At 39.0% G+C, this 27,639-nt stretch overlaps 1 protein-coding gene across 5 annotated transcripts in view; it reads left to right on the forward strand.

The window, feature by feature from the left end:
- Positions 1-27,639, forward strand: part of FANCC (FA complementation group C) — a 289,432-nt gene that overhangs the window by 79,068 nt on the left and 182,725 nt on the right. The window contains exons 1-4 of one of the 5 annotated variants that reach the window (XM_081236413.1): positions 11,217-11,345; positions 18,473-18,715; positions 20,612-20,696; positions 26,079-26,179. In XM_081236413.1, the coding sequence (XP_081092539.1) occupies positions 18,551-18,715; positions 20,612-20,696; positions 26,079-26,179 (351 nt within the window). In that variant the 5' untranslated portion in view covers positions 11,217-11,345; positions 18,473-18,550. Of the gene's footprint in view, positions 1-11,216; positions 11,346-18,472; positions 18,716-20,611; positions 20,697-26,078; positions 26,180-27,639 lie in introns of those variants that run through there. The other 4 variants (XM_081236416.1, XM_081236412.1, XM_081236414.1 and 1 more) reach the window with 4 other exon arrangements.

The following is a 27,639-nucleotide window of genomic DNA, read 5'->3' on the forward strand; positions in this document are numbered from 1 at the left end:
CCCAACCTGACACCATTTTGACCCTGTCTCTTTTCAGTATCTCAGGTGTTTGCTGGACCCCATAGCTGGTTTCCCTTGCCACTTTACTCCTCCCCCTCCCACCTCCTGCTTTCCTCTGATCAGCAGGAAACAGGGACATGAACAAGCACATGGGAATCTTTCACAGGACAGTCGTTTCCATTCAGGTGTCTAGGTCTCTCTGCTCATAGGACTTTCCCTTTAGTTCACTCTTCATGAGAATTTCTGAAGGTCATTTTATTTTCTTTTGGATATATATACTGAGGAGAGTAGCAATTTCTGTTATTTTTAGTCTCTGTATGTGGAGAAGGTGAAAACATGGTTTGATTCCTTAGGAACCTGTGTAAATGTGCTAAAAGAGAAATATTCAAGAAATGAAAAAGGGGATCTCCTTCTAACTTTCCATGCCCTTTGCTTTTGCTACGTTAGTATACATTAGTATGTGTGTGTGTGTGTGTGTGTGCGTGCACAACATACTTTTTAAAATCTTGAGTTTTGAGGAAAGATGTCATTGAGCATCCACCTTTCTTTTATGCTCTTAAATAAAAGATGCTAAACAATATTTCTTTAGTTGTTTGTATGAAATGAATATAGGCGTAGACATCCATGTGAGGGCCTATACACTCAGCAGGATCATAAGAAAGCCAAGGATTTACATTCAGGGCAGTATCAAGGATTTTTGTACCAATCAAAAGATGTGGTATCAATCAAAAGTATAGTTAATTCTCAGTTGTGTAGTAAGTGTGCAGATTAACTGGTATAAAAAAATCAGTGCATTTGTGAAAAAAGTTGAAATCACTATGAATCTGAAGAATCATCCCCATTTTACAAGGCATGCATTTCTCTCTCTCTTTTTTTTGAGATACATGGACACTGCCTCGTACATGAGCACAGACCACCTCATGCTCTCACCAGTTATCCTCCCCTGCGTAGTAGATTGGATGTCTCTCCCTTCTTGTGGCAATGGCCCTCACAGGGCAAAGCAGTAGCCATATAGCTAAGGGAAGGGAGATGGAGGGAGAAGGCTGTTGATTTTCTCTTCCTCAGAGCCAGGATTGGGAAAATGGGGACATTTTGAGGACAGGAATAAAGAAGAGGAAGCAAGCGCTGGAACTGTATCCCTGGCCAATTCTGGTGGTTTTAATTTTTTCAAACAGAGAACTGAACTAAAAAATAGAAAATGCAGACTATTTAAACAATTTAAAACCTTTTATTATGTTCATCAAGTACTTTATGTCTTGATTCGCATTTACAAACTATACTATGTTTTCTTTTTTTCCTTACCTTTGGGGTGATATCTGTATGGCAAATATGTAGCTAGAAGTTAAAACAATTTTTCTGTAGTTGTAGAAATAATACATGTAGAAAAGTACATAAACATGATTTATACTTTAATAAATTATTAAAACATTAATACATATGTAACTGCCATCCAGGTCAATAAATAGAATATTGCCAGCATCTTGAAAGCCTTTCTCACATACCCTCCCAATTATACTGCTTCCTTTCCTCTAAATGTAGCAGGTTTCCTGGCTTTTTTGGAGTAATCACTACAGTTTAGTTTTACCTGTTTTTGAACATTATATAAATGAATCATACCTTATATATTCTTATGGGTTGGTTTCTTTCTCTCAACCAGCGATTGTCAGTTCATCTCTATGACTGTAGTAGTAGTTTCTACATTTTCATTGCTCCATAGTATTCCCTTGTATGAATATTTTATTTATTCTACTCTTGATTGGCACATAGATTGTTTTCAATTTAGGTCTATTATGAATAATACTGCTACGAGCATTCTACTAGTGTACATAAACACATAAGCTTAGAGTGTGCTTTGAGGGAAAACTTGTAATTCATGGATTTTTGTCTGATTATCGTATGATTTACCGAGAGAAGTGTGTGAAAATTTCCTGCTATGATTGGAATTTATTATTTTTCATTGTAGTTATGTTAATTTTTGTGTTATATTTTAAGATTTATATGTTGTTCTACATTCCCATGTTATTGTGTACATGCAAACTTAAATTGTCATGTATTCCTGGTAAATTAAACATTTTATCATTATGAAGTGATTCCGTTTACCTCTAGTAATGCTTTTTGCCCCAAAGTGTGTTTAAATTGAAACTATTTGATTTTCTTTTTTTAACATCTTTATTGGAGTATAATTGCTTTTCAATGTTGTGTTAGTTTCTGCTGTGTAACAAAGTGAATCAGTTATATATATACATATATCCCCATATCCCCTCCTGCTTGCGCCTCCCTCCCACCCTCTCTATTTGATTCTTTTGGTTAGGTTAACATGGCATTTTTTTCCTTATTCTTCTTTTAGCCTCTCTGTTATTCCTACATCCTTACATTTTAGATGTGTCTTTGTAACAACATTTAGCTTTTTAAAAACTTCAAAACTGATCATCTGTGGTTTTTACTTGTAGATTTTAATCTATTTGCATATTATATAATTACTGATATATTTGAGTTTAAATCTACCATCTTATTGTGTGCTTTTTATTTATTTTGTCTATTCTATGTTCCTTTTCTCTCCAGTCTTGCCCTTTTGGGGGTTAAGTGTTTTTTACTATGAATTTTTCTCCTCTGATATCTTGGAGATTCTATACTATCTTTTATTCTTCCATTAGCGGATAGCCTAGAAATTATGGTATGCTTTTTTGAATTGTTAAAGTCGAATGTTAACACTTTTATCCTCCTTTTCCTGGAAAATGCAAGGACTTTAGAAATCTTTAGTCTGTCATTCTCCTGGCATATGTACTGTTGTTTTGTATATTTTAATTTCAGTATATATATGTATAAAACCCCAATAATACTATTCTTATTTTATATCATAAGTGTTAATTTAAAATTTCACATGTATTTATCATTTTTTATTATTTTTTCATTTCTTCTGACATCTCTAGACTTCCATCTGGAATCATTTTCCATCTTCCTGAAGAGCATCCTTTAGAGCAGGTTTACTGGTGACAGATTCTTTCAGTGTGTCAAAAGGGCTTTATTTTACCTTTATTCCTGAAGAGTATTTTAGCTTGGTGTAGTATTCTAGGTTGGTCCTTTCTTCCTTTCATTGCATTGAAGATAGGTTTTCTAGCTTTTTCTCACTGTATTTCTGTGTATCTTATCCATTCTTCTGTATTTTTCCACTGTTTTTACTTTCCATGTTGAATTCTGGATAGTTTCTTCTAATATATCTTCCAAGTTTATCAAATCCCTTTTCAACTGTGTTTAATTAGCTGTTAAACCTGTCTGTTGAATTCTTAATTTCAGTTTTTTTTTTAGTTCTAGAATTCCTGCTTTTTTTGTTTGTTTGTTTTTCATCTACAGGGTCATTTTTTTAATAATTTTCAGTTCCTTGATGAAATTTTGGCTTTCATCTTCATAAGGGACCCTCTTAGTTACTTTATAGTTTTTTTTTTTTAATTTTTTAAATTAGTTTCTGCTTTATAACAAAGTGAATCAGTCATACATATACATCTGTTCGCACATCCCTTCCCTCATGCATCTCCCTCCCTCCCACCCTCCCCATCCCACCCCTCCAGGCGGTCACAGAGTACCGAGCTGATCTCCCTGTGCTCTGTGGCTGCTTCCCACTATCTATCTACCTTACGTTTGGTAGTGTATATATGTCCATGCCTCTCTTTCGCTTTGTCACAGCTTACCCTTCCCCCTCCCCATATCCTCAAGTCCATTCTCAAGTAGGTCTGTGTCTTTATTCCCGTTTTGCCCCTAGGTCCTTCATGACTTTTTTTTTTTTTTTAATTCCGTATATATGTGTTAGCATACGGTATTTGTCTTTCTCTTTCTGACTTACTTCACTCTGTATGACAGACTCTAGGTCTATCCACCTCATTACAAATAGCTCAGTTTCGTTTCTTTTTATGGCTGAGTAATATTCCATTGTATATATGTGCCACATCTTCTTTATCCATTCATCCGATGATGGACACTTAGGTTGTTTCCAGCTCCGGGCTATTGTGAATAGAGCTGCAATGAACATTTTGGTACATGTCTCTTTTGGAATTATGGTTTTCTCAGGGTATATGCCTAGTAGTGGGATTGCTGGGTCATATGGTAGTTCTATTTTTAGTTTTTTAAGGAACCTCCATACTGTTCTCCATAGTGGCTGTACCAATTCACATTCCCACCAGCAGTGCAAGAGTGTTCCCTTTTTTCCACACCCTCTCCAGCATTTATTGTTTCTAGATTTCTTGATGATGGCCATTCTGACTGGTGTGAGATGATATCTCATTGTAGTTTTGATTTGCATTTCTCTAATGATTAATGATGTTGAGCATTCTTTCATGTGTTTGTTGGCAGTCTGTATATCTTCTTTGGAGAAATGCCTATTTAAGTCTTCTGCCCATTTTTGGATTGGGTTGTTTGTTTTTTTGCTATTGAGCTGCATGAGCTGTTTATAAATTTTGGAGATTAATCCTTTGTCAGTTGCTTCATTTGCAAATATTTTCTCCCACTCTGAGGGTTGTCTTTTGGTCTTGTTTATGGTTTCCTTTGCTGTGCAAAAGCTTTGAAGTTTCATTAGGTCCCATTTGTTTATCTTTGTTTTTATTTCCATTTCTCTAGGAGGTGGGTCAAAAAGGATCTTGCTGTGATTTATGTCATAGAGTGTTCTACCTATGTTTTCCTCTAAGAGTTTGATAGTTTCTGGCCTTACATTTAAGTCTTTAATCCATTTTGAGCTTATTTTTGTGTATGGTGTTAGGGAATGATCTAATCTCAAACTTTTACATGTCCCTGTCCAGTTTTCCCAGCACCACTTATTGAAGAGGCTGTCTTTTCTCCACTGTACATTCCTGCCTCCTTTATCAAAGATAAGTTGGCCATATGTGCGTGGGTTTATCTCTGGGCTTTCTATCCTGATCCACTGATCTATCTTTCTGTTTTTATGCCAGTACCACACTGTCTTGATTACTGTAGCTTTGTAGTATAGTCTGAAGTCAGGGAGCCTGATTCCTCCAGCTCCGTTTTTCGTTCTCAAGATTGCTTTGGCTATTCGGGGTCTTTTGTTTTTCCAAACAAATTTTGAAATTTTTTGTTCTAGTTCTGTGAAAAATGCCAATGGTAGTTTGATAGGGATAGCATTGAATCTGTAGATTGCTTTGGGTAGTAGAGTCATTTTCACAACATTGATTCTTCCAATCCAGGAGCATGGTATATCTCTCCATCTATTTGTATCATCTTTAATTTCTTTCATCAGTGTCTTATAATTTTCTGCATACAGGTCTTTTGTCTCCTTAGGTAGGTTTATTCCTAGATATTTTATTCTTTTTGTTGCAATGGTAAATGGGAGTGTTTTCTTGACTTCATTTTCAGATTTTTCATCATTAGTGTACAGGAATGCCAGAGATTTCTGTACATTAATTTTGTATCCTGCTACTTTACCAAATTCATTGATTAGTTCTAGTAGTTTTTCGGTAGCATCTTTAGGATTCTCTATGTATAGTATCATGTCATCTGCAAACAGTGACAGCTTTACTTCTTCTTTTCCAATTTGGATTCCTTTTATTTCCTTTTCTTCTCTGATTGCTGTGGCTAAAACTTCCAAAACTATGTTGAATAAGAGTGGTGAGAGTGGGCATCCTTGTCTTGTTCCTGATCTTAGTGGAAATGGTTTCAGTTTTTCACCATTGAGGACAATGTTGGCTGTGGGTTTGTCATATATGGCCTTTATGATGTTGAGGAAAGTTCCCTCTATGCCTACTTTCTGCAGGGTTTTTATCATAAATGGGTGTTGAATTTTGTCGAAAGCTTTCTCTGCATCTATTGAGATGATCATATGGTTTTTCTCCTTCAACTTGTTAATATGGTGTATCACATTGATTGATTTGCGTATATTGAAGAATCCTTGCATTCCTGGAATAAACCCCACTTGATCATGGTGTATGATTGTTTTAATGTGCTGTTGGATTCTGTTTGCTAGTATTTTGTTGAGGATTTTTGCATCTATGTTCATCAGTGATATTGGCCTGTAGTTTTCTTTCTTTGTGACATCCTTGCCTGGTTTTGGTATCAAGGTGATGGTGGCCTCGTAGAATGAGTTTGGGAGTGTTCCTTCCTCTGATATTGTTTGGAAGAGTTTGAGAAGGATGGGTGTTAGCTCTTCTCTAAATGTTTGATAGAATTCGCCTGTGAAGCCATCTGGTCCTGGGCTTTTGTTTGTTGGAAGATTTTTAATCACAGTTTCAATTTCAGTGCTTGTGATTGGTCTATTCATATTTTCTATTTCTTCCTGAGTCAGTCTTGGCAGGTTGTGCATTTCTAAGAATTTGTCCATCTCTTCCAGGTTGTCCATTTTATGGGCATAGAGTTGCTTGTAGTAATCTCTCATGATCTTTTGTATTTCTGCAGTGTCAGTTGTTACTTCTCCTTTTTCATTTCTAATTCTATTGATTTGAGTCTTCTCCCTTCTTTTCTTGATGAGTCTGGCTAATGGTTTATCAATTTTGTTTATCTTCTCAAAGAACCAGCTTTTAGTTTTATTGATCTTTGCTATCGTTTCCTTCATTTCTTTTTCATTTATTTCTGATCTGATTTTTATGATTTCTTTCCTTCTGCTAACTTTGGGGTGTTTTGGTTCTTCTTTCTCTAATTGCTTTAGGTGCAAGGTTAGGTTGTTTATTCGAGATGTTTCCTGTTTCTTTTTTTCTTTTTTTTTTTTTTTTTGCTGTACGCGGGCCTCTCACTGCTGTGGCCTCTCCCGTTGCGGAGCACAGGCTCCGGACACACAGGCTCCGCGGCCATGGCTCGCGGGCCCAGCCGCTCCGCGGCATGTGGGATCTTCCAGGATAGGGGCACGAACCCGTGTCCCCTGCATCGGCAGGCGGACTCTCAACCACTGCGCCACCAGGGAAGCCCTGTTTCCTGTTTCTTAAGGTGGGATTGTATTGCTATAAACTTCCCTCTTAGAACTGCTTTTGCTGCATCCCATAGGTTTTGGGTCGTCGTGTCTCCATTGTCATTTGTTTCTAGGTATTTTTTAATTTCCTCTTTGATTTCTTCAGTGATCACTTCGTTATTAAGTAGTGTATTGTTTAGCCTCCATGTGTTTGTATTTTTTACAGCTCTTTTCCTGTAATTGATATCTAGTCTCATAGCATTGTGGTCAGAAAAGACACTTGATACAATTTCAATTTTCTTAAATTTACCAAGGCTTGATTTGTGACCCAAGATATGATCTATCCTGGAGAATGTTCCATGAGCACTTGAGAAAAATGTGTATTCTGTTGTTTTTGGATGGAATGTCCTATAAATATCAATTAAGTCCATCTTGTTTAATGTATCATTTAAAGCTTGTGTTTCCTTATTTATTTTCATTTTGGAAGATCTGTCCATTGGTGAAAGTGGGGTGTTAAAGTCCCCTACTATGATTGTGTTACAGTCGATTTCTCCTTTTATGGCTGTTAGTATTTGCCTTATGTATTGAGGTGCTCCTATGTTGGGTGCATAAATATTTACAATTGTTATATCTTCTTCTTGGATCGATCCCTTGATCATTATGTAGTGTCCTTCTTTGTCTCTTCTAGTAGTCTTTATTTTAAAGTCTATTTTGTCTGATATGAGAATTGCTACTCCAGCTTTCTTTTGGTTTCCATTTGCATGGAATATCTTTTTCCATCCCCTTACTTTCAGTCTGTATGTGTCTCTAGGTCTGAAGTGGGTCTCTTGTAGACAGCATATATATGGGTCTTGTTTTTGTATCCATTCAGCCAATCTGTGTCTTTTGGTGGGAGCATTTAGTCCATTTACATTTAAGGTAATTATCGATATGTATGTTCCTATTCCCATTTTCTTAATTGTTTTGGGTTCGTTATTGTAGGTCTTTTCCTTCTGTTGTGTTTCTTGCCTAGAGAAGTTCCTTTAGCATTTGTTGTAAAGCTGGTTTGGTGGTGCTGAACTCTCTCAGCTTTTGCTTGTCTGTGAAGGTTTTAATTTCTCCATCAAATCTGAATGAGATTCTTGCTGGGTAGAGTAATCTTGGTTGCAGGTTTTTCTCCTTCATCACTTTAATTATGTCCTGCCACTCCCTTCTGGCTTGTAGAGTTTCTGCTGAGAGATCAGCTGTTATCCTGATGGGGATTCCCTTGTGTGTTATTTGTTGTTTTTGCCTTGCTGCTTTTAATATGATTTCTTTGTGTTTACTTTTTGACAGTTTGATTAATATGTGTCTTGGCGTATTTCTCCTTGGATTTATTCTGTATGGGACTCTCTGTGCTTCCTGGACTTGATTAACTATTTCCTTTCCCATATTAGGGAAGTTTTCAACTATAATCTCTTCAAATATTTTCTCAGTCCCTTTCTTTTTCTCTTCTTCTTCTGGAACCCCTATAATTCGAATGTTGGTGCGTTTAATGTTGTCCCAGAGGTCTCTGAGACTGTCCTCTGTTCTTTTCATTCTTTTTTCTTTATTTTGCTCTGCAGCAGTTATTTCCACTATTTTATCTTCCACCTCACTTATCCGTTCTTCTGCCTCAGTTATTCTGCTATTGATCCCATCTAGAGTATTTTTTATTTCATGTATTGTGTTTTTAATCGATGCTTGATTCATCTTTAGTTCTTCTAGATCCTTGTTAACTGTTTCTTGCATTTTGTCTATTCTATTTCCAAGATTTTGGATCTGGGAAATAGAATCTTGGATCATCTTTACCATCATTATTCTGAATTATTTTTCAGGTAGACTGCCTATTACGTCTTCATTTGTTAGGTCTGGTGGGTTTTTATCTTGTTCCTTCTCCTGCTGTGTGTTTTTCTGTCTTCTCATTTTGCTTATGTTACTGTGTTTGGGGTCTCCTTTTTGCAGGCTGCAGGTTCGTAGTTCCCGTTGTTTTTGGTGTCTGTCCCCAGTGGCTAAGGTTGGTTTAGTGGGTTGTGTAGGCTTCCTGGTGGAAGGTACTAGTGCCTGTGTTCTGGTGGATGAGGCTGGATCTTGTCTTTCTGGTGGGCAGGTGCACGTCTGGTGGTGTGTTTTGGGGTGTCTGCGGACTTTTTATGATTTTAGGCCACCTCTCTGCTAATGGGTGGCGTTGTGTTTCTGTCTTGCTAGTTGTTTGGCATAGGGTGTCCAGCACTGTAGCTTGCTGGTCGTTGAGTGAAGCTGGGTGCTGGTGTTGAGATGGAGATCTCTGGAAGATTTTCGCCGTTTGATATTATGTGGAGCTGGGAGGTCTCTTGTGGACCAGTGTCCTGAAGTTGGCTCTCCCACCTCAGAGGCACAGCACTGACTCCTGGCTCCTCAATTTGGGATGATTTGTTGTCCATTCATGTATTCCACAGATGCAGGGTACATCAAGTTGATTGTGGAGCTTTAATCCGCTGCTTCTGAGGCTGCTGGGAGAGGTTTCCCTTTCTCTTCTTTGTTCTCACAGCTCCTGGGTCTCAGCTTTGGATTTGGCCCCGCCTCTGCGTGTAGGTCGCCGGAGGGCGTCTGTTCTTCGCTCAGACAGGACAGGGTTAAAGGAGCAGCCTCTTCGGGGACTCTGGCTCACTCAGGCCGGGCGGGAGGGAGGGGCACGGAGTGCGGGGCGAGCCTGCAGCGGCAGAGTTCGGCGTGACGTTGCACCAGCCCGAGGCGCGCCGTGCGTTCTCCCAGGGAAGCCGCCCCTGGATCCCGGGACCCTGGCAGTGGCGGGCTGCACAGGCTCCCGGAAGGGCGGTGTGGACAGTGACCTGCGCTCGCACACAGGCTTCTTGGCGGCGGCAGCAGCAGCCCCAGCGTCCCACGCCCGTCACTGGGCTCCGCGCTTTCAGTCGTGACTCGCGCCCGTCTGTGGAGCCCCTTTAAGCAGCGCTCTTAATCCCCTCTCCTCGCGCACCAGGAAACCAAGAGGGAAGAAAAAGTCTCTTGCCTCTTCGGCAGCTCCAGAGTTTTCCCGGACTCCCTGCCGGCTAGCTGTGGCACATTAGCCCCCTTCAGGCTGAGTTCTCGCCGCCAGCCCCAGTCCTTTCCCTGCGCTCTGACCGAAGCCCGAGCCTCAGCTTCCAGCGCCGCCCGCCCTGGCGGGCGAGCAGACAAGCCTCTCGGGCGGGTGAGTGCCGCTCGGCACCGATCCTCTGTGCGGGAATCTCTCCGCTTTGCCCTACCCAGGTATGTGGGGAGTTTCTTGCCTTTTGGGAGGTCTGGGGTCTTCTGCCAGCATTCAGTAGGTGTTCTGTAGGAGTTGTTCCACGTGTAGCTGTATTTCTGGTGTATCCGTGGGGAGGAAGGTGATCTCTGCGTCTTACTCTTCCGCCATCTTACCCGGAAGTCTCTACTTTATAGTTTTTGAACTATCTTGAGTACGTCTCTGTTTTGGGGTTTTTTGTTGTTGTTGTTCTTGTCCATTGTTTTGGGGTTCTTGTTCATGTGTTCTTTTCTTCCTGTGTGCCTGTCTTTGATTATTTAATTTTGTTGGATTTGAAAAATTATTTTCAGAAATAATTAGAAAGGTATGATGATGTTATTTTTCTCCAGAGAGGAATTTTGTTTGCATCTTGCAGGTACCTAGCAGCACTAGCAACCTGGGACCACCTTAATTCAGTTTCAGTTTCATAGTTAGGCTGTATTCTGTATGCAGGCTGGTTTACTTCTGGGTCACCCATACTCTCAGGGTGGACCTCTGTGGGTGCAGTCCTCAATGTGGGGTGGTTTACCAAGACCTCACTTTGACAGGCCTGGCCTCCTACTTTTACTCTCTAGCAAGGCTGTCAGAATTGCTGCTTTGTCTTTAAACTACCTCTTCAGGATCAGAAAAGCCTCCCTAGGCCTGTGCCACCTTATGTGCCAAGATCTTTCTCTGAAAATTCCGCACTATCTTGCTGTTTCTTTGGTGATTTTTGAATTATGTTTTTATATTTCATGTAGCCTTATAGAATAACTTTCAGCGGGAAGGTTGGTCTCAACTATATAGTCTGAAATAGTACTGAAATTGGGTGCAATTTTAAAGAAAGTATGTTTGCATTCAATATAGTCTGTATCATACTTTTTTCTACCTCACCTATCCTGGTTAATCAAGAGAACTTATTATAGACTTTACCTCCAGCTAATTTAGAGTGGTTAGAAAAGCCAGATAAAACATATTTGGAAGATACTGGAGAACTATGAAGGTACTCATGACTCAAGGGTTAAGATCTTGGGATGAAGGGAGGTGCAAAGTTCTGAGCAGACATTTTACAGCAGCTTTTCAACCTCGGGGCATTTGTCACTTCTTGAGAAGCTGGGAGAGACCAAGAACCTAGAAGAGGGCCTGTACTACTAAAAGTGAGAGAAGTTAGCAGACTTTTGGCAATTTCACAGGATTGGAGAGACATACATTGGAGTTCCAAAGGTAAGATTGTTAACCTGACTACCTAAAAATGTAAAACTTCTATACGTCAGGAAACATCATAATAGCAGGAGAATGGATAAAATTAGAAAAATCACTATTTTTCAACCTCTGATGGACCTAAAATGATCATCAGAAGATCCTAAAACCATTAGAGAAAAGGTGGTGGTGAACTTTATAATGGATGGATTTGTTTGACAATACCTGAAACCACTGATCAGTTTCAACATTATGATACATGAGACAACCCGATATTATATGTGACTTCTGATTTGATTCAAAGAACTCAACACCACAAATGAAGTATTCTTGCAAAAGAACTAACCCTGAATCTAATGAAACCTCTAGGTCTAGCTATCAGTTTGCAAGCAATATAGAAGAGAGAGCAAAACATGTTAAAGACCACCACAAGAAATGCTAAATGCACAAGTGTGAGAGATTCTGTAGGTCAAATGTGTTGGTTTTTCCCGGGGATAAATGATATGAAGAGGTTAAAAAAAAAAGAAGAGTACTTGTTACAGATTAGAGAAGCCTTTTTTTTTTTTTTTACATCATTTTGTTACAGATTAAAGGAGAAATATCAGTACTGACTACATTCAATGTGTGGATCTTGTTTGGATCCAAATATAAACGATCCAAATATAAAGGGAAGTTTTTAAGAAATTTGAACATAGAAGGGCTATTAGATGATAGCATTGTTGGCTTTATTGGATATGAAAGAGATATTGTAGTTAAGTTTCTTCTAAGTCTTTATAAAAAAGAGACACAGATCAAGGTATTTTGAGTAAAGTGATATGGTATCTGTGATTTGCTTTAAAAATGGAAAATCTTGATAATTGTTTGAACTGTTTAAAGGGTACATAGGATTCATTTGGCTGTTTACTTTTTTTTTTTTTTTTTTTTTTGCGGTACGCGGGCCTCTCACTGTTGTGGCCTCTCCCGTTGCGGAGCACAGGCTCCAGACTCACAGGCTCAGCGGCCATGGCTCATGGGCCCAGCCGCTCCGCGGCATGTGAGATCTTCCCAGACCGGGGCACGAACCTGTCCGTGTCCCCTGCATCGGGAGGCAGACTCTCAACCACTGCGTCACCAGGGAAGCCCTACTTTTTTTTTTTTGAATACTAAAAAATACTCACTGAACAGTACCAAAAGAAAAAAAAAAAGAAAAAGAAAGAAAACATCATAAAAAGAATTTCACTTGTGCCACACAATTTGTGTTTTAAGTGAGATCATCATAAAGTACTCTCCTTAATGGGTGAAAGTCTACGGTTTATGTCAGATAAAAAGGGCATAAACTCATTTTATTTGTATAGTGTATTCCTTAGCTGTTAGTTTTATCTGTTAGACTTGTGTAACTCTTCCACTTCTGAGGAGGCAAACCAGTCTCATTAAAACTATATGGAAAAGAAGGGCAGTTCTTCAGAGCATAAGTGGGGTGCGTATACAGTTGTCCCTTGATATCTGCAGGGGGTTTATTCCAGGACCCCGCAGATACCAAAATCCACAGCTGCTCAATTCCCTTGTATAAAGTGGCATAATATTTGCATATAACCTACACACATTCTCCCATATAGTTTACATCATTTCTAGATTACTTACAATACCTAATACAATGTAAATGCTGTGTAAATAGTTGTAAATACAAGGTAAATGCTTTGTAAATAGTAGCGGGTGCATGGCAAATTTTTTGGAACCTTCTGAAATTAAAAAAATTTTCCATCCACAGATGCAAAACCTGTGGATAGGGAGTGCTGACTGTATATTAAAAGAACAGGAAAAGGGTGTTAGGCGGGCAAAAACAACAGATACGCCCACTGTCTCTTGTTGGTTACTCAAGACATTCAAACCTATTGCTTTCCATACAAAGAATTTTTAAAACACTTTCCACTAACATAATTTAGCTTTCTCTTCCTTCCAAAAAGGGAGGTAATTCAAAGTAATGCCTGGTTAATGCGTCTAGCTTGAAGTCCAGAGGTTCTGGATAATGTCAGTTCCTTTTCCCATCTTTGTTATTATCTGTAAATTATAGATTTTAGCAAATTTATCTACTAATCATATACTTTATATATGCAGTCGTAGGAGAGGGGAAAATGAAAGAGAAGGGAATTTTTAAAAATTATGTGACATAGCAAGCAAGACATATACAGATAACATCCAAAAACCTCACTCATGCATTTTGACCAAGCAGGCATAATTTGCACATGATGATAGAGTGCTGCTGGGTACACCCAGCTTTGTGGCTTGGAAGATCAGTCCAGTCACTGAGGCCTGCCCTAAGGTTTTTCCAGAATCCAGGTCTTCCACACAGGCTTTTAAGAGTGTCGGATCTGCTGGATCGTAGCTGAGTGGCGGAGCACTTCAGTGTGGACAGATTAGCTGTGTCGTGATTAGTCCTCTGGGCCTACCCACATTTCCTCCTTGCCAGGCAGGTGGGTAGAAGCAGGTAAATGGTCTAAAACCCATGTAGTATATGTGACCTTCAGAATCCCAGAGGTATCAGCCAAGCATTTTGCTTCTTAGCAGGTGTAAGGTATAGCACTTATCATTCACTTTCTTTTTTGTTTGTTTATTATTATTAATTTTGAGTCAGTAACTAGTACACATGGCATTAAATTGAAAAGGTGCAAAAAGGTGTACAGTAAAAGTACAGAAAAGGACATTTCCTTTCCTGCACTTATCATCCATCTACTTAGGTCTCCACAATGGAGGCAACCACTGGTACTAGATTCTGGTATATCCTCATTTTAAAGGGCATATCCTGACCAGACCACAGACCATTGGATTACAAGAAACTTCCTGAAGTGGCAGGCCCTGTATGTTCATGGGATTTATATCCCACCATATGGAATACAAACAAGGCATCCGTATCTTCCTACTTTGATCAGCCTGATATCTTCAATATGGTAGACCAGTGTAATGTGCTATATCCGGAATTGATATCTTTGAGTCAGATGAAAGTCAACTGCTTTCTCATGTCCTCAGTTTATCGCCATGGAGAAATGCATTTACCAGCTTCTTAACTGTATTCTATGTGCCAAGGGTAGTGTTAATTTGCTCCAGTTAGGATTCATATCTAAAAGTACACCTTGAGTTGGAGTCACCATTTGATTACATTTATGACAGCCTAATATCACTGACTGGCCAAGACCCATTGGCCCCTCAGCTGGGCAGTGAGGTTCTCTGCAAGTCATCAGATATGTGACTTTTTTTTTTTGATAGTCAAGTGGTTTCACTTGGCCATTCCTACTAGAAGAGTATAATGATTCAGGACCCCTGTGTGAGGGTGATGCCTCATTGATCTGTATTACCTTCTTCTTCCATGGACTTCTGGTTTCCAGTTCCCTAATAGGAACAGAAGTTTCACTGTCATTTTACCTGACTTGGCCCAGTAGCAGTTCTAAATTCCCCTCCTTTATCCAAAGGTCTGTTGTCTGCAGCCCACTATCTGGTATCAGTTTGTATCCGATACTGTATAACATCAGACTATATCAGTTTGTGTTGTTTTGTTTTGTTTTGTTTTGTTTTTTGTGGTATGTGGGCCTCTCACTGTTGTGGCCTCTCCCGTTGCAGAGAACAGGCCCCGGACGCGCAGGCTCAGCGGCCATGGCTCACGGGCCCAGCCACTTCGCGGCATGTGGGATCCTCCCAGACCAGGGCACAAACCCGTATCCCCTGCATCAGTAGGCGGACTCTCAACCACTGCACCATCAGGGAAGCCCTGTGTTCTTTTACTGAAAATCACAGAAACCAATAGTGGTTAATTTAAGCAAAAAAAAAAAAAAAAATTAGACGGCCTCTGGGTAGCTGACAGAATTAAAGAGAAAGCTGAAAAGTCATACCTTGTTAAGGAGATGACATAGGGATCTAGACTAAGAGAATCTTTGAATGACTTAGTTCCACCTTTATGGCAATCTGCTCAAGATTCAGATTCCCAGTAGAGAGTCTAGTTTGCCTAATTTGTTTTTTTTTTTGCGGTATGTGGGCCTCTCATTGTTGTGGTCTCTCCCGTTGCGAAGCACAGGCTCCGGACGCGCAGGCTCAGCGGCCATGGCTCACGGGCCCAGCCGCTCCGTGGCATGTGGGATCTTCCCAGACCGGGGCACGAACCCGTGTCCCCTGCATCGGCAGGCGGACTCTCAACCACTGCGCCACCAGGGAAGCCCCTAGTTTGCCTAATTTGAATCATCGTCTCACCCCTTGACTGATGGCATAGGTACCTTGATTAATGGACCTGCCAAGACTTGGGGAATATAGGGGAGATACTTCCCTAAAGGAAAAGTAAGGTGTTATAACTAAAAATGGCAAGTGATAAACAGGCAAAACCAACAGATGCCCATTCCAGAGTGTGCAGATTAGGTCAGCATTTCTCAGTAGGGGCATCGTTGGTTGGCCTTTGGGGGAAGACCATTTTCCTTTTTGAGCTGCTGTCCCAGTGCATTGCAGTGTGTTCAGCATCCTTGGCTCTTGGACAGTAAATGCCAGCAGCACCTCCACTGCTACCATCACAACCAGGGTACCACCTGTTTCACAGCCACTATCATCTCCCTACTCCCACTGCCCCCACTCCCCAGATAGGCTGTGAAATAGAGCATCCAGGACCACTGCACTGCATGATCCCTAAAGCTTTTTCCATTTAAAACAGTCAGATGCATTTCCTTTGCTAAACTAAAGGTTGTTTGTAATTTTGTTAAAATAAAATAGTTTCTTGTTTCTTCTATCAAAAAGTTCTTCAATTTGATATCCCTAAATATCTAAACTGACTTACATGTAGAGCCATATGAAACATGTTAGAAATTCATCAATTTGTTTCTTCAGTTTATTTCTTTGTTTAAGGGCATGGACTTTAGAGCTGAAGTCTTTGAATTCAAATTCCACAACCATAGCTTTGCTAGTTACTAACAGTTACTTCCTTTGGCTTTTACATAATCTTTCTTTGGGCAGTTGCATGATCTCTCTGTGCTTCTGTAAAATGAGGATAGTAGTACATACCCATTTCATAGGGTTGTTGTGAGGATCAAATTAGCTAGTATGCATAAGGTATTTAATATATTGCCAAAAGCATAGTAATTATATGAATATGTAAGCTATTACTATATTTATAAAATGGGATATTAATAATTAAGTTTTACATAGGTAACATAAAAATACCTTCAAAATTTCTTTTTGGGGGGAGTTACCTTTTAAAAATTAAATTGCTCTACCTGGAAAAGCATTTTGTTATAACATTTAGCTTAGAACTATACTTTGAAAAATATTTCCTCATTCAACATTTATTGAGTATTTTCTAGACTTGGGCTAAATTCAAGGAAGACAGAGAATGCATGTACCAGTAGAGGCAATAATAACTGAGTGAACAAATAAATGCCCAGGGTAATTAACCGGTGTGCTCAGAGCTGTGGAGGCATCGCAGAAAAGCCTGGAAGGAAGGTTTGGTGTGTTGGTAAACAGATGAAAGGCCTGGAGTGGACTCTGGTCAGCTGGGGAGAGGCAACATAGGACATGGGAGGATGTGCTGGAGCTATGTTTTACAAGGCCTTGGAGACTCTGGTAAGGAGCCGGTATCTTTTCTGCAGGGAGTTGAGATTTCCTTCCAAGGAACGTATTAAAGGGGGTTTTAAGCAGGAGTGTACTAGGTCTGATTTACATTTGGGAAAGTTGTTTTTGTTGACAGTGTAGAAAATGAACTGGAGATGAATAGGTGGGACCAGATAGAAGACTCTAGGGAAGAAATGGACAGGAATGGGATTGGGATGGCAGTAGTGGAAATGGAAAGAAATGAATGAGGTCAAATGAAATCATGTATATTTATTTTAGAGGTAGAATTGACAGGTATTGGTGGTGGCTTGGATGAAGAAGATAGAGAAAGAGGAATCAGACATCTAGATTTTTGGCTATGTATGTGCCATTTGACAGTATGCATATATTCCCTCTGTAATTAAACTTTTAAAATATTTTATGGTACTTTTCAAAACTAAATTTTTTGTACTATTTTAAAACATTCATCTTCCTGGTCTAGATTTTTTTTGCACTGCAGCAAAATTGTACAATCTTCCTATTTCTTTTCTTATTTTCCTGTTTAGCAATGAAAACCTCCATTGTTGATGTTATTGGCATTTAATTGGGAGCACTTTATCTGTTAATTATCACTGTTGAAGATTTAAACTCACTTACCACTTGCAGAGTAATCTTTTGAAATTACATAGCTGAGTATTATCCCTGCCCCAGGAAACTATGAGTCTGTAAAAGCCTGCACCTGTTGAGAAGTAGCCTTCCCTTCTTTGCCCAGTATGCTTCCCATGGGTGTGGATGGCAAGGAGCTGGGATGGTGGTGAGGCACCTGGAGTTTATTTACCTATCTCTGCCTGAGGTACTCGCTCACTCTGCATGTAACTCCACTATTCTTTTTAACATGTACTTCAGATGTGGTAAGTCAGGTTTGTGAGTTTTTATTTTCTGTCACTTAGGACTGGCATACCTCCTCAACAATTGGAGTTTATCTTATTTTACCAAAATATGATTTCTTCTTGTGAATGGAGACCAAGCATATATAGCAGTCATTAATTAAATTAAGCAGATTGTTCAAATTGGTGCATGTGGAATGAATTATTTTACTTTTTTCTCAGAATTGAGAAACTAGGAAGAAAATTCATTAGACAGTAATGCATAGAGATTTTTTTTACACCTAAATGAGAAGCCAGAAGTGCATATAAAACATAAGAACTTCAAAAACATTTCTTAGGCACAGACTATTATGAAACTCCCATGGATGTTTTTGATTTCCCATTACATTAAAATACTCAAATGAACTTCATATTCAGAACATTTAAAAATAGCTCAATCTTAAAAAGAAGATATAAAGTATTATCAGCTGTGCTTTTTGTACATAATTAGCATGTTCCTATGGAGGTATAATGACTTTTAGTGTAATGATATTACTCATGATAAAAAGTTCAGATGGTAAAAATTGGAGATACAGCTGGGTGACACATTTTAAAATAACTCAAAGATGACTTCACAGAAGGCATGCTATTTTGGTCCCTTGTAATCCTCCTTTCACTCATCAGTGGTTATGAAGGCATTGATAAAAGATCCTTTTTTAAATGTTTCATTTCTTTCCCCCTTTCTTATAGATTTGATGTGTGTTCACTGTTTCCTTCAGTGTGTGACAAACCACTGTGAAGGTACATCACCTTTTCTCTTTTTCTGAGATGGCTCAAGATTCAGTAGGCCTTCCTTCTGATTTTCAGTTTTGGATGCAGAAGCTTTCCGTGTGGGGCCAGGCATCCACTTTGGAAACCCAACAAGACACCTGTCTTCACCTGCCTCAGTTCCAGGAGTTCCTGAGGCAGTTGTATGAATCCTTGAAAGAGATGGTGAGTAGTGGACCAAAATAATAAGGTTATTTTGTGACATCAGGAACTCTTTACCAGATTTTATTAAGCCTGAATGCAGTCCAGGGACTTGTGGTATTGACCTAACGTATTGAAAGATTAGACAGACAAATTACCTGTAAATATTGTAGACGGGATATGGTTTCCTAGTGTCTGATTCATTATGACTTCAGTCTTTTCTTTCTTGATTAGTTATATTGTCACATGAGACTTCCCGACCAATCAAGTTGTTTTTAAATAAACAAGACTTTGACACTTGTTGTCAGGTAATAATTGGGTTTCTTTTAAAGGCCTTTGTATCTTTTAAATATTGAAGGGTTTGCTGAAATGCTTACTCTTTTCGCAACCCTATTCTGAAGTGGGCTCTACTAAGAGATGATAAATGTTAAGATCTCTTCTTTTTTTTTTTTTTTTTTTTTTTTTTGTGGTAGGCGGGCCTCTCACTGTTGTGGCCTCTCCCCTTGCAGAGCACAGGCTCCGGATGCGCAGGCTCAGCAGCCATGGCTCACGGGCCCAGCCGCTCTGCGGCATGTGGGATCTTCCCAGACCGGGGCACGAACCCGTGTCCCCTGCATCGGCAGGCGGACTCTCAACCACTGCGCCACCAGGGAAGCCCAAGATCTCTTCTTTATAAATATTTTAAGTGGACTTTTCTTGTGAATATTAAGATTATGAGTGTCTTCACTATTGTTGTATAAGTTACTATGTTCAAAATTTGGTATTTTTTCATTTTGACATAAGATTTCTTATTTTCATTGCAATAGGCATTTTTGTGAATTAATGTATTTTCATAATATCAAAATATTATTTGTTTATACTTATTTTCTAATTTCAAAATGAAAAGCAAAATTGTCATTTAATGTAGATGTTCTTGTGTTATACTTTTCTTTCCTTAATCAAAGAAGCAAGTAGGAAATTTGAAGAATAATTCATAGTGATAATATGAGTTCACATGTCTTTAGAAAGTAGAAGAAAAGATACTGTCTGTATGAACAACTAATGCTAACTTTTAAAATTGTTTTTTGGCAATGAGACTTTTGTAACTTGACCTTAAAGTGATTCCAGAAAGTCCAGGACTGACCTTGATGCTCAGACAAATGTGAGGAATTTATTGCTTCAGCAGTAGGAAATGCTTATCATTTCAGCTTACGTGCATGTTAGCCCAGTTTGGTCTTATTTTTTAACTTTCTTGAAAGGTAAAGAAATGGGAAAGGGCCAAGTGTACAACAGCAAGTGTATTTTTTAATCTTAAGCTGTTTTCTATTTGGTTGATCATTTTTTGTGTCAGGTTTTAGGTCGTTGCAGACAAGTATGATGTCATTTAGCATATAGTAATCAAAATAGTAATAAACAGAGATATGTATCTATATGCTTTGGCTGCCTTTATTTCTTTTTACAAGTTCCAGAGTTCTTGTCCTGCTAAACCTTCTTTGAGATAGCGCTACTGGAGCTGACTCAGGAACTTCTCTTATTATGTTAGAAAAAAACCCCAGGATGAACATATGGTGTTATATAGATATTAATCACCTATATATTTTTTTCACTATTATGCAGTCTTTGTTATTTTTTAGATAAAGTGGCCTTTCTTGACTTAAATATGAGTAAAATGAAGTTAATGCTGCAATAATATTGATTTTACTTAAACTTATACTTCTTAGTTTTGGTGGCCTGGTTTAAGGATGAAGTATGGTGATTGCTTGTTAAACTTTATTAGAATTACTTACCTAAAGATCTTCTCTAACCTTTTTCTCCCCCTACTTTTCTAAAATATATGCTAAACAAGAAACATTCAAGCTCCCTCAACCTATAATGGCAGTTCAGGCTTTTCTGAGTTGCGTAGTGTCCTTTTACTGACCAAAACATAATTTTCTTTTATAGGATTCAAGTGCAATTATTGAAAGATTCCCCACAATTGGTCAACTGTTGGCAAAAACTTGCTGGAATCCTTTTATCTTAGCATATGGTAAGAATCCAAAGCATGTCCTCTCAAAATACAAACTCCTAATGATAATTTTAATCTTTGCATTGTTTAACAAAACACAGAACTTTAAATTATAAGCCTTTCTCTGATTTTTCATGAGACAACTTATCAAATGTATTCCTTGTTCCATTACAAAGAAGGCACCCTTTATTGTTGTCCATATATGTTTGTGTATGTGTATATAGATAAACACACACAAACAAACACATACATGCAGATGTGTAGGAGAACAGAACTCCTTGAATTAGAGGGCAGAAACTCCCAGATGATTGTTATAACTTCATTTTTAATTCAGTGTAAAATGGTTATAATAATGAAATAATTTCTTTGTTTTGCAATTTCATATTAACTCACACACCATTTTCCATGTGTAAAATTCTTCAGTGTTTGAATCCTGCCATGGCTCTGCCATTATTTAGGGGTGACAGTTTGGTTTTACCCAAGGTTAAGAGGAATTTGGGGATACTTTGGGGGAGGTGTCCCTTCACTGACCTCCTGCCTACCTGTCTAGCCTCATTTCCTGTTTAATCCTCCACAGCTATACCACATGCATTGTAGACAGTTTAAATTACTAACAGTGCTTGATGTCTGGGCCTGCGACATGCAGTTCTTTTTGCCTGGAACTCTGTTCTCATCTCATGTCCTCAAATCTTCTTCAAAATAGCCTTGCTAGGGCTGAGTTAGGAACCTTTCTTAGTGTGTGCATAGCTGCCAGTATCTCCCTTAATTATAACACTTACTACACTGCTTTATAATTGTTGGTTTGCCTGTCTGATGCCCTGGAAGACTGAATGCCTCTCAAGAGCAGGAACTGTGGTTTTAGTTCTCTTTGTTGTCCCAGAGCTTAGCACAGGGTGAATAGGCACATCTGAAGGTATATAGTGGAGGTTTATTGCCTTGATTTGACTATATTGTTAGCTAATGTAATATTTACTTTTCATATTTTTAAAGTCAGAGACTAATTGCATAATATAATGATAGTAGAATCAAAAATAATCTGAATATTCCCCTTTGATGTTTAGAGAATTATACAGTATCTCTTTCCTAGCCTGTTCTAAGTCATTAGAAGGAGCTTGAACTAGGTGGGGAAAGGACAACATTTGCATTTGGTTCCATGAGCATACATGCATGGGTGCACTGCATATACTCAAACTTGCTGGCTCCACCCCCATCTTCATTCTATTCCTTTTCCTCTTCACTTAATGCCTCTTGCTTCCTCTTCCCCCTTAAGTTGACGCTTCCTCCTTTACCCACTTAGCTTGTTCAAGTTCTTAATCTAAAATGGCAAAGCCATCACTGTATTTGCCTACCAGGGCCACGCTTACCTGCCCTAAATTTATATATTTCAGCTAGGCCAGTGTTTCTCAAAAAACCTTTGACCAGAAATACATTTTCTATACATGTGTATATATGCATACATACAGTTATACACATGCACCCACACATTTCATGAAAAAATGCTTGCTTTTATTATGCACAATTCATATTCACTATACCATTTTTTTAATGGTTTTCATGACCCAAAACTGATTTTACAATCCACCTATAGGTCGTGACCAAAAGTGTGAAAAACATTGAGCTAGGCCAATGCTGTTGATGGCAGGAGAAAGGAAAAGAAACTGTTGAATTTCCTGCATTTAAAGGCATCACTCATTGTTAGGTACTTCATGGATTGAATAACCACTTTTTAGAAAAAAGAAATAATATGCCCTTTAAGTGTACCTAGTGGATGTGGGACACATCCTTAATTCAGAAATGTTAAAATGTGGGAAAGTTTGGGTTGTAGGATTGAAGTAGAATGAGGGGCATTGCTCACTTTGTGCTGAGCACTATTCTCTATGGATTGCATAGTGGGTCTAATTGAATTCTTGATAGGCTTGCAGGATAGGTATTTATGGATTAGCCTAAATATGTCACTTTTCTCAGAATATAGAACTAATAAAATCCAGGATCCTACTCCTCTAAAGCCCATATTGTTGTAATGATCTGCCCCCATGGACTGTACCACTGTGGTTGAAATGTTCCAGTCCTGGCTTTACCACCAGCCAGCTTCATGTGAATGTATATAGTCACTATTTTTTTTTTTTTTTAATGTCAAGCCCTAGGAAAACATGGCTCACAATTTCTGCCCTCTAGGAGCTTCCAGTCAGGGAAAAAAAAGAAACCTAAGGAGATCAGCCAGAGTCAGGATGATGGTTGGTACTGTGGAGCTTTGACTAAGTTGCTGAGGGGAAGGAGAGTTTCACAGTGGAGGTTTTGCAGGGGCTGACTCTTGGAGGAAAATAGATGAGATAGGATTTTCTAAGGCAAGCCACAGAACTCACTGGGTCTCCGATTCTTTATTTGTAAAAGTGAGAGGTTGAGGGCTTCCCTGGTGGCGCAGTGGTTGAGAGTCCGCCTGCCGATGCAGGGGCCACAGGTTCGTGCCCCGGTCCGGTAGGATCCCACATGCCACGGAGCGGCTGGGCCCGTGAGCCATGGCTGCTGGGCCTGCGCGTCTGGAGCCTGTGCTCCGCAACGGGAGAGGCCACAGAAGTGAGAGGCCCGCGTACCGCAAAAAAAAAAAAAAAGTGAGAGGCTGAACTGATTTTTCCCTGTGGATTTAGACTTGCATCTGTCTGTGATCTTTCCTTAGCACCTAATCTCTATTACTTTGGCCCCCTCTGTCAACCAGAAACAAATTCTCCATCTCTTTCTGTTTAAATGCCTGTGTTACCATTCGAACTGCCCATTAAATTTCAGTTTCCTGTTTGAGATATGCATTTGGTTTTGAGCTCGTAGAGGAGACTGACAGGCAAAGAACTCATGAGTAATCAAATCTTGCCTGTGTTGCCACTGTTGTTTCACTAGTTGGGCACTTTCTTCCAGGAAAGGATCTTTTCTTATGGTGTTGTAATATCAAAATTATTATTTTTTTTTTGCGGTACGTCGGCCTCTCGCTGTTGTGGCTTCTCCCGTTGCGGAGCACAGGCTCCGGACGCGCAGGCTCAGCGGCCATGGCTCATGGGCCCAGCCGCTCCGCGGCATGTGGGATCCTCCCAGACCGGGGCGCTAACCCATGTCCCCTGCATCGGCAGGCGGACCCTCAACCACTGCGCCACCAGGGAAGCCCCGAAATTATTTTTTAAGTACAGTAAAAGTAAACAGTTTCCATCAAGGAAAGAAGTAAGTAAGTGAGAATAGGATCAGAAATAAGGATAATAAGGAAGGAGGAAGGATTTGGAAATTAAAAGACTCCACAAAGGGAAGAGAAAAAATAGGTAATAGAAAGGGAAAAAAACACCTTTTATTCAGTGGTGTTCTCTCCATAAAATTACTGCCTTCACCTCCTTGGTGTTCTGGCTGGTAGGTTCTAGGTCTGAGCTCTTGATTCACATAGCTATAACCTGTTTTCCTCATGCTTTTTATTACTGTGTGAGAGTTTGCCCCCAAACTTGGCAGCTTAAAACAAATATTTATTGTCTAAAAAAAATGCTGCCATCACACTTTTAAACTATAGAATTAATTTAAAGAATTAATTTAGCTTTCATTTGAGCTTTCAGTTCAAGATATCAAAAAATAAAATATTAGGTGGCAAATATATGTTGGTATATTCCTTTCCCTTACACTCATTTTTAGATGAGTGCTTTGCACTAATGACTGTCTGCATGATGAGTCCCATGCAGTTTTCGATCCCCAGTGCTCCAGCTCCGATGTCTGAGCCTCTAGGGAGGAGCCTGACAGATGCCATCCCCTGTAGACAGTGCTGGTGGCATTCATGAATAATAGGTGATGGCTTTCATCTTTAAATCCCTAAAGCAAAGTAAGCTCATTAGCAGTGCATTTCAGTGCATTGACTCTGGGCAAAGAAATAAAGGCTGGGGGCAAGTTACTCTTGCTCTTCTTTTTCTTTTTGAGAGAAAAGTAAAAAATAATATGCTGTTGAACTAAATGTGCAGAGTCACTCAACACCTGGGGAAAACTCCTATCTTTTGGATTCTTTTAGATTTACACTCCATAATTAACATTTTCTGTTTTTTTTCTCCTTAGTGGTGAGTGTCTGATTTTTGGAAATGCTCCCCATCAGGTTGCATTCTGTATAACATGGAAAGCTGCTTACATAAGCATATCATTAGATGTGTTTGTCACACTTGTGACATGCAGATAGTTATAATTTCTTCTGATATTTAAAACATAGAAAGTACAAGTCAGATTTTTTTAATAGTGGCATTGGTTCAACCTGAAGAACCCTAGGATCTCCAGTGGTTAAATTATGTGATTCTTGCAATGAACTGATTTCAGGCAAGCCAGTGATGTATTTGAGCTCATAAAAGCTAGGAAAAATAGGAATATCCCTCAGGATAACCCCTGATAAAGTTTGTTCAGAGATGTTAGTTATTAGGAGAGCCTAAGTTTATGGGGGGAAATGGATTTAAAATTACTCTCAGGGTCTTTTGGTTTGTGGTTGAAAATGCCGAGATAGCTTACTGTAGTTTGTATTCTCCTTATTTCTTGTTAATGAAGCCCTTAGAAATGCTGTGTTTATGAAATTGCAGTAGATAACAAAGTAAAGAGCATCAGGTGATTCTGCAGAGGAGTGATTCCAGGTGCTGGGTTTCCTCAGCATCACCTCCATGGCCTTGTGGTAAAGTCCATAGTAGCTTGGCTCTAGTTCAGGTACTGACATCTTCAGTTTTTAGGTCTCATTTTTGCTTCTCAGTTGTGTTATAGAATCTCCAACTTGAATGGACTTAGTTACCAAAGGAGGAAGGAGAAAATGGCTTACCAAGTAGATGTTCTAGCCAAATAGATTTCAAAGGTCAGCATTGTTATCACATATTTAGTAAAGTTTTACATTTTAGAGTAAGGAATTAGGAGAATATAAAAGGCTTCTATTTTATCCAAACCATTTGGTACTAAAAAGAATGTATTTTAAAACAATTCTTTTTGTTAAATTTATTTTTAACAAGTGGGGGTATTTTGGCCAGTTAGATTAAATCAGAAATATTGACTACTGCTTATGGCAGTGATATTGCCTTAAAAAGGTTGAAATTACTAATGGTTTGAATATAAAATAAAGAACTGATCTTGAAAAAAGCTAGTTCTTTCCATCATTCTCTTTTGGCTTTAAAAATTGCTGCTGTGACAGAAAGAGAATTGACCTCACAAGGGCTAAGCATAAGTGATCCTGAACCCACAAGAAGGAAAAAAACCACAAAGTTTCACAGATGGTCCTGGATGCTTGTTCTATGAACTTAGTAGTTTGTGATTTTCCTAAAATATAATAAATACATTTCCTTTAGTATATAATGTTACAAATTTTATACTGATTATCTTTTCTTTCTATTTGATAAAACCTACTCATTTTAGTTTTCCTTTTTGCAGATGAAAGCCAAAAAATTCTAATATGGTGCTTGTGTTGTCTGATTAAGAAAGATCCACAGAATTCTGGAGAATCAAAAGTTAACTCCTGGACACGGGTAAAAGTAAATCTTGCATTATACTGCTTTGAATTCAGTAAAGGTGCTGCTTTGACAGTCCAGAAACTTTTTCAAACACATCCTTCACTGTTAAACTTGTAAAGCTTTTCAAGAGATTTCATTTTTGTTTGATTGTGAATTCCTTAAGAGATAGGTCCTCAGGGTGAACTTCCCCATGCCTGCAAGAACTAATGTTGAGTGGTTTTAGAAAGTTACTCTCAGGTAATTAAAAGAATGTACTTTCCTTCCTTCTAACAGTTTTTTCTTCCTACCAACATACTTTAAATACTTATATAATTTCTCTTCAGGTACTTCTCTGCCTCTCTCAGAATCTATTCTGTAGTATAACTAAAATTCAGAAGTGCCCTGGGAGCAGCAGTCTTTATTTTGTGTCCTAAAGTTGGTACCCTGGCCAGTGTGCTCAGACGAGCATCTAGGGCTGGTTGGCTAATGCTGCAAACACCGTCAAATCAGTTACCTGACCGTGCTAGTCCAGATATCTGACAGCTTCCTGAATTCCCCCTGTTTCTGCTTCCTCTTGAATGGTGGGCACAAATAGGAGAATGTTGTAAGGCTGTGCTGTAGCTGCCCCTCACCACCAGCAAGTTGGCTGGTCTTTTCTCTTACCCCCCACTGTCCTGCTGCAATAACCTCAAGGACTTGCTGATGCCTGTCAGACTCCACTTACTATGCATATGGTCTAGATTAGTTGCTTAGTATTATGAAACCAACCACCCAGATTAATGCATATGGTTTTGTCTACCAATCTGACTGGTGATATCATTCAGTTCACTGCTTTTTACCATTCCTTTGTTTTATACAGAATTGCTGACAGAGATGACAAAGACAGTATTTGTATTTTTGTTAGATTAAAAGGAGAATTGGAGGGACAGTAGAATAAAGAGCTGAAGGAAGGAACTGATAAGTAGAATTAGGGAAGAAAAGGTATGAAAAACAAGCCTATAGAAATAGAATAACATACTTAGTTTTCAATTTTTTTAATTATTGCTTTTGTTGAGTATTTGCTATTTTAGTGATTATTTAGGATATATATATTTTTTGTTTGTTTGTTTGTTTGCGGTACGCGAGACTCTCACTGTTGTGGCCTCTCCCATTGTGGAGCACAGGCTCTGGACATGCAGGCTCAGCGGCCATGGCTCACGGGCCCAGCCGCTCCGCGGCATGTGGAATCCTCCCGGACCAGAGCACAAACCTGTGTCCCCTGCATCGGCAGATGGATTTTCAACCACTGTGCCACCAGGGAAGCCCTAGGATATATATTTTTATTGGCTAGCTCATTAAGTCCAGAAATAGGCCATCTAATAAAGTTTTTTAGAGTGATTAGAGTTTTTAGGTTTTTAGAGTGATTAGGTTAACTTTCTTCATTTAACTCGTGACTTATATTAGCCGACTTTTAAGTTTCTAGCCTTGCAGTTTATTCTGTGGGTTTCCCTTATTTAATATTG

The sequence above is a fragment of the Mesoplodon bidens genome, assembly GCF_964165515.1.
Source record: "Mesoplodon bidens genome assembly, chromosome: 6".
Lineage (NCBI taxonomy): Eukaryota > Metazoa > Chordata > Mammalia > Artiodactyla > Ziphiidae > Mesoplodon > Mesoplodon bidens.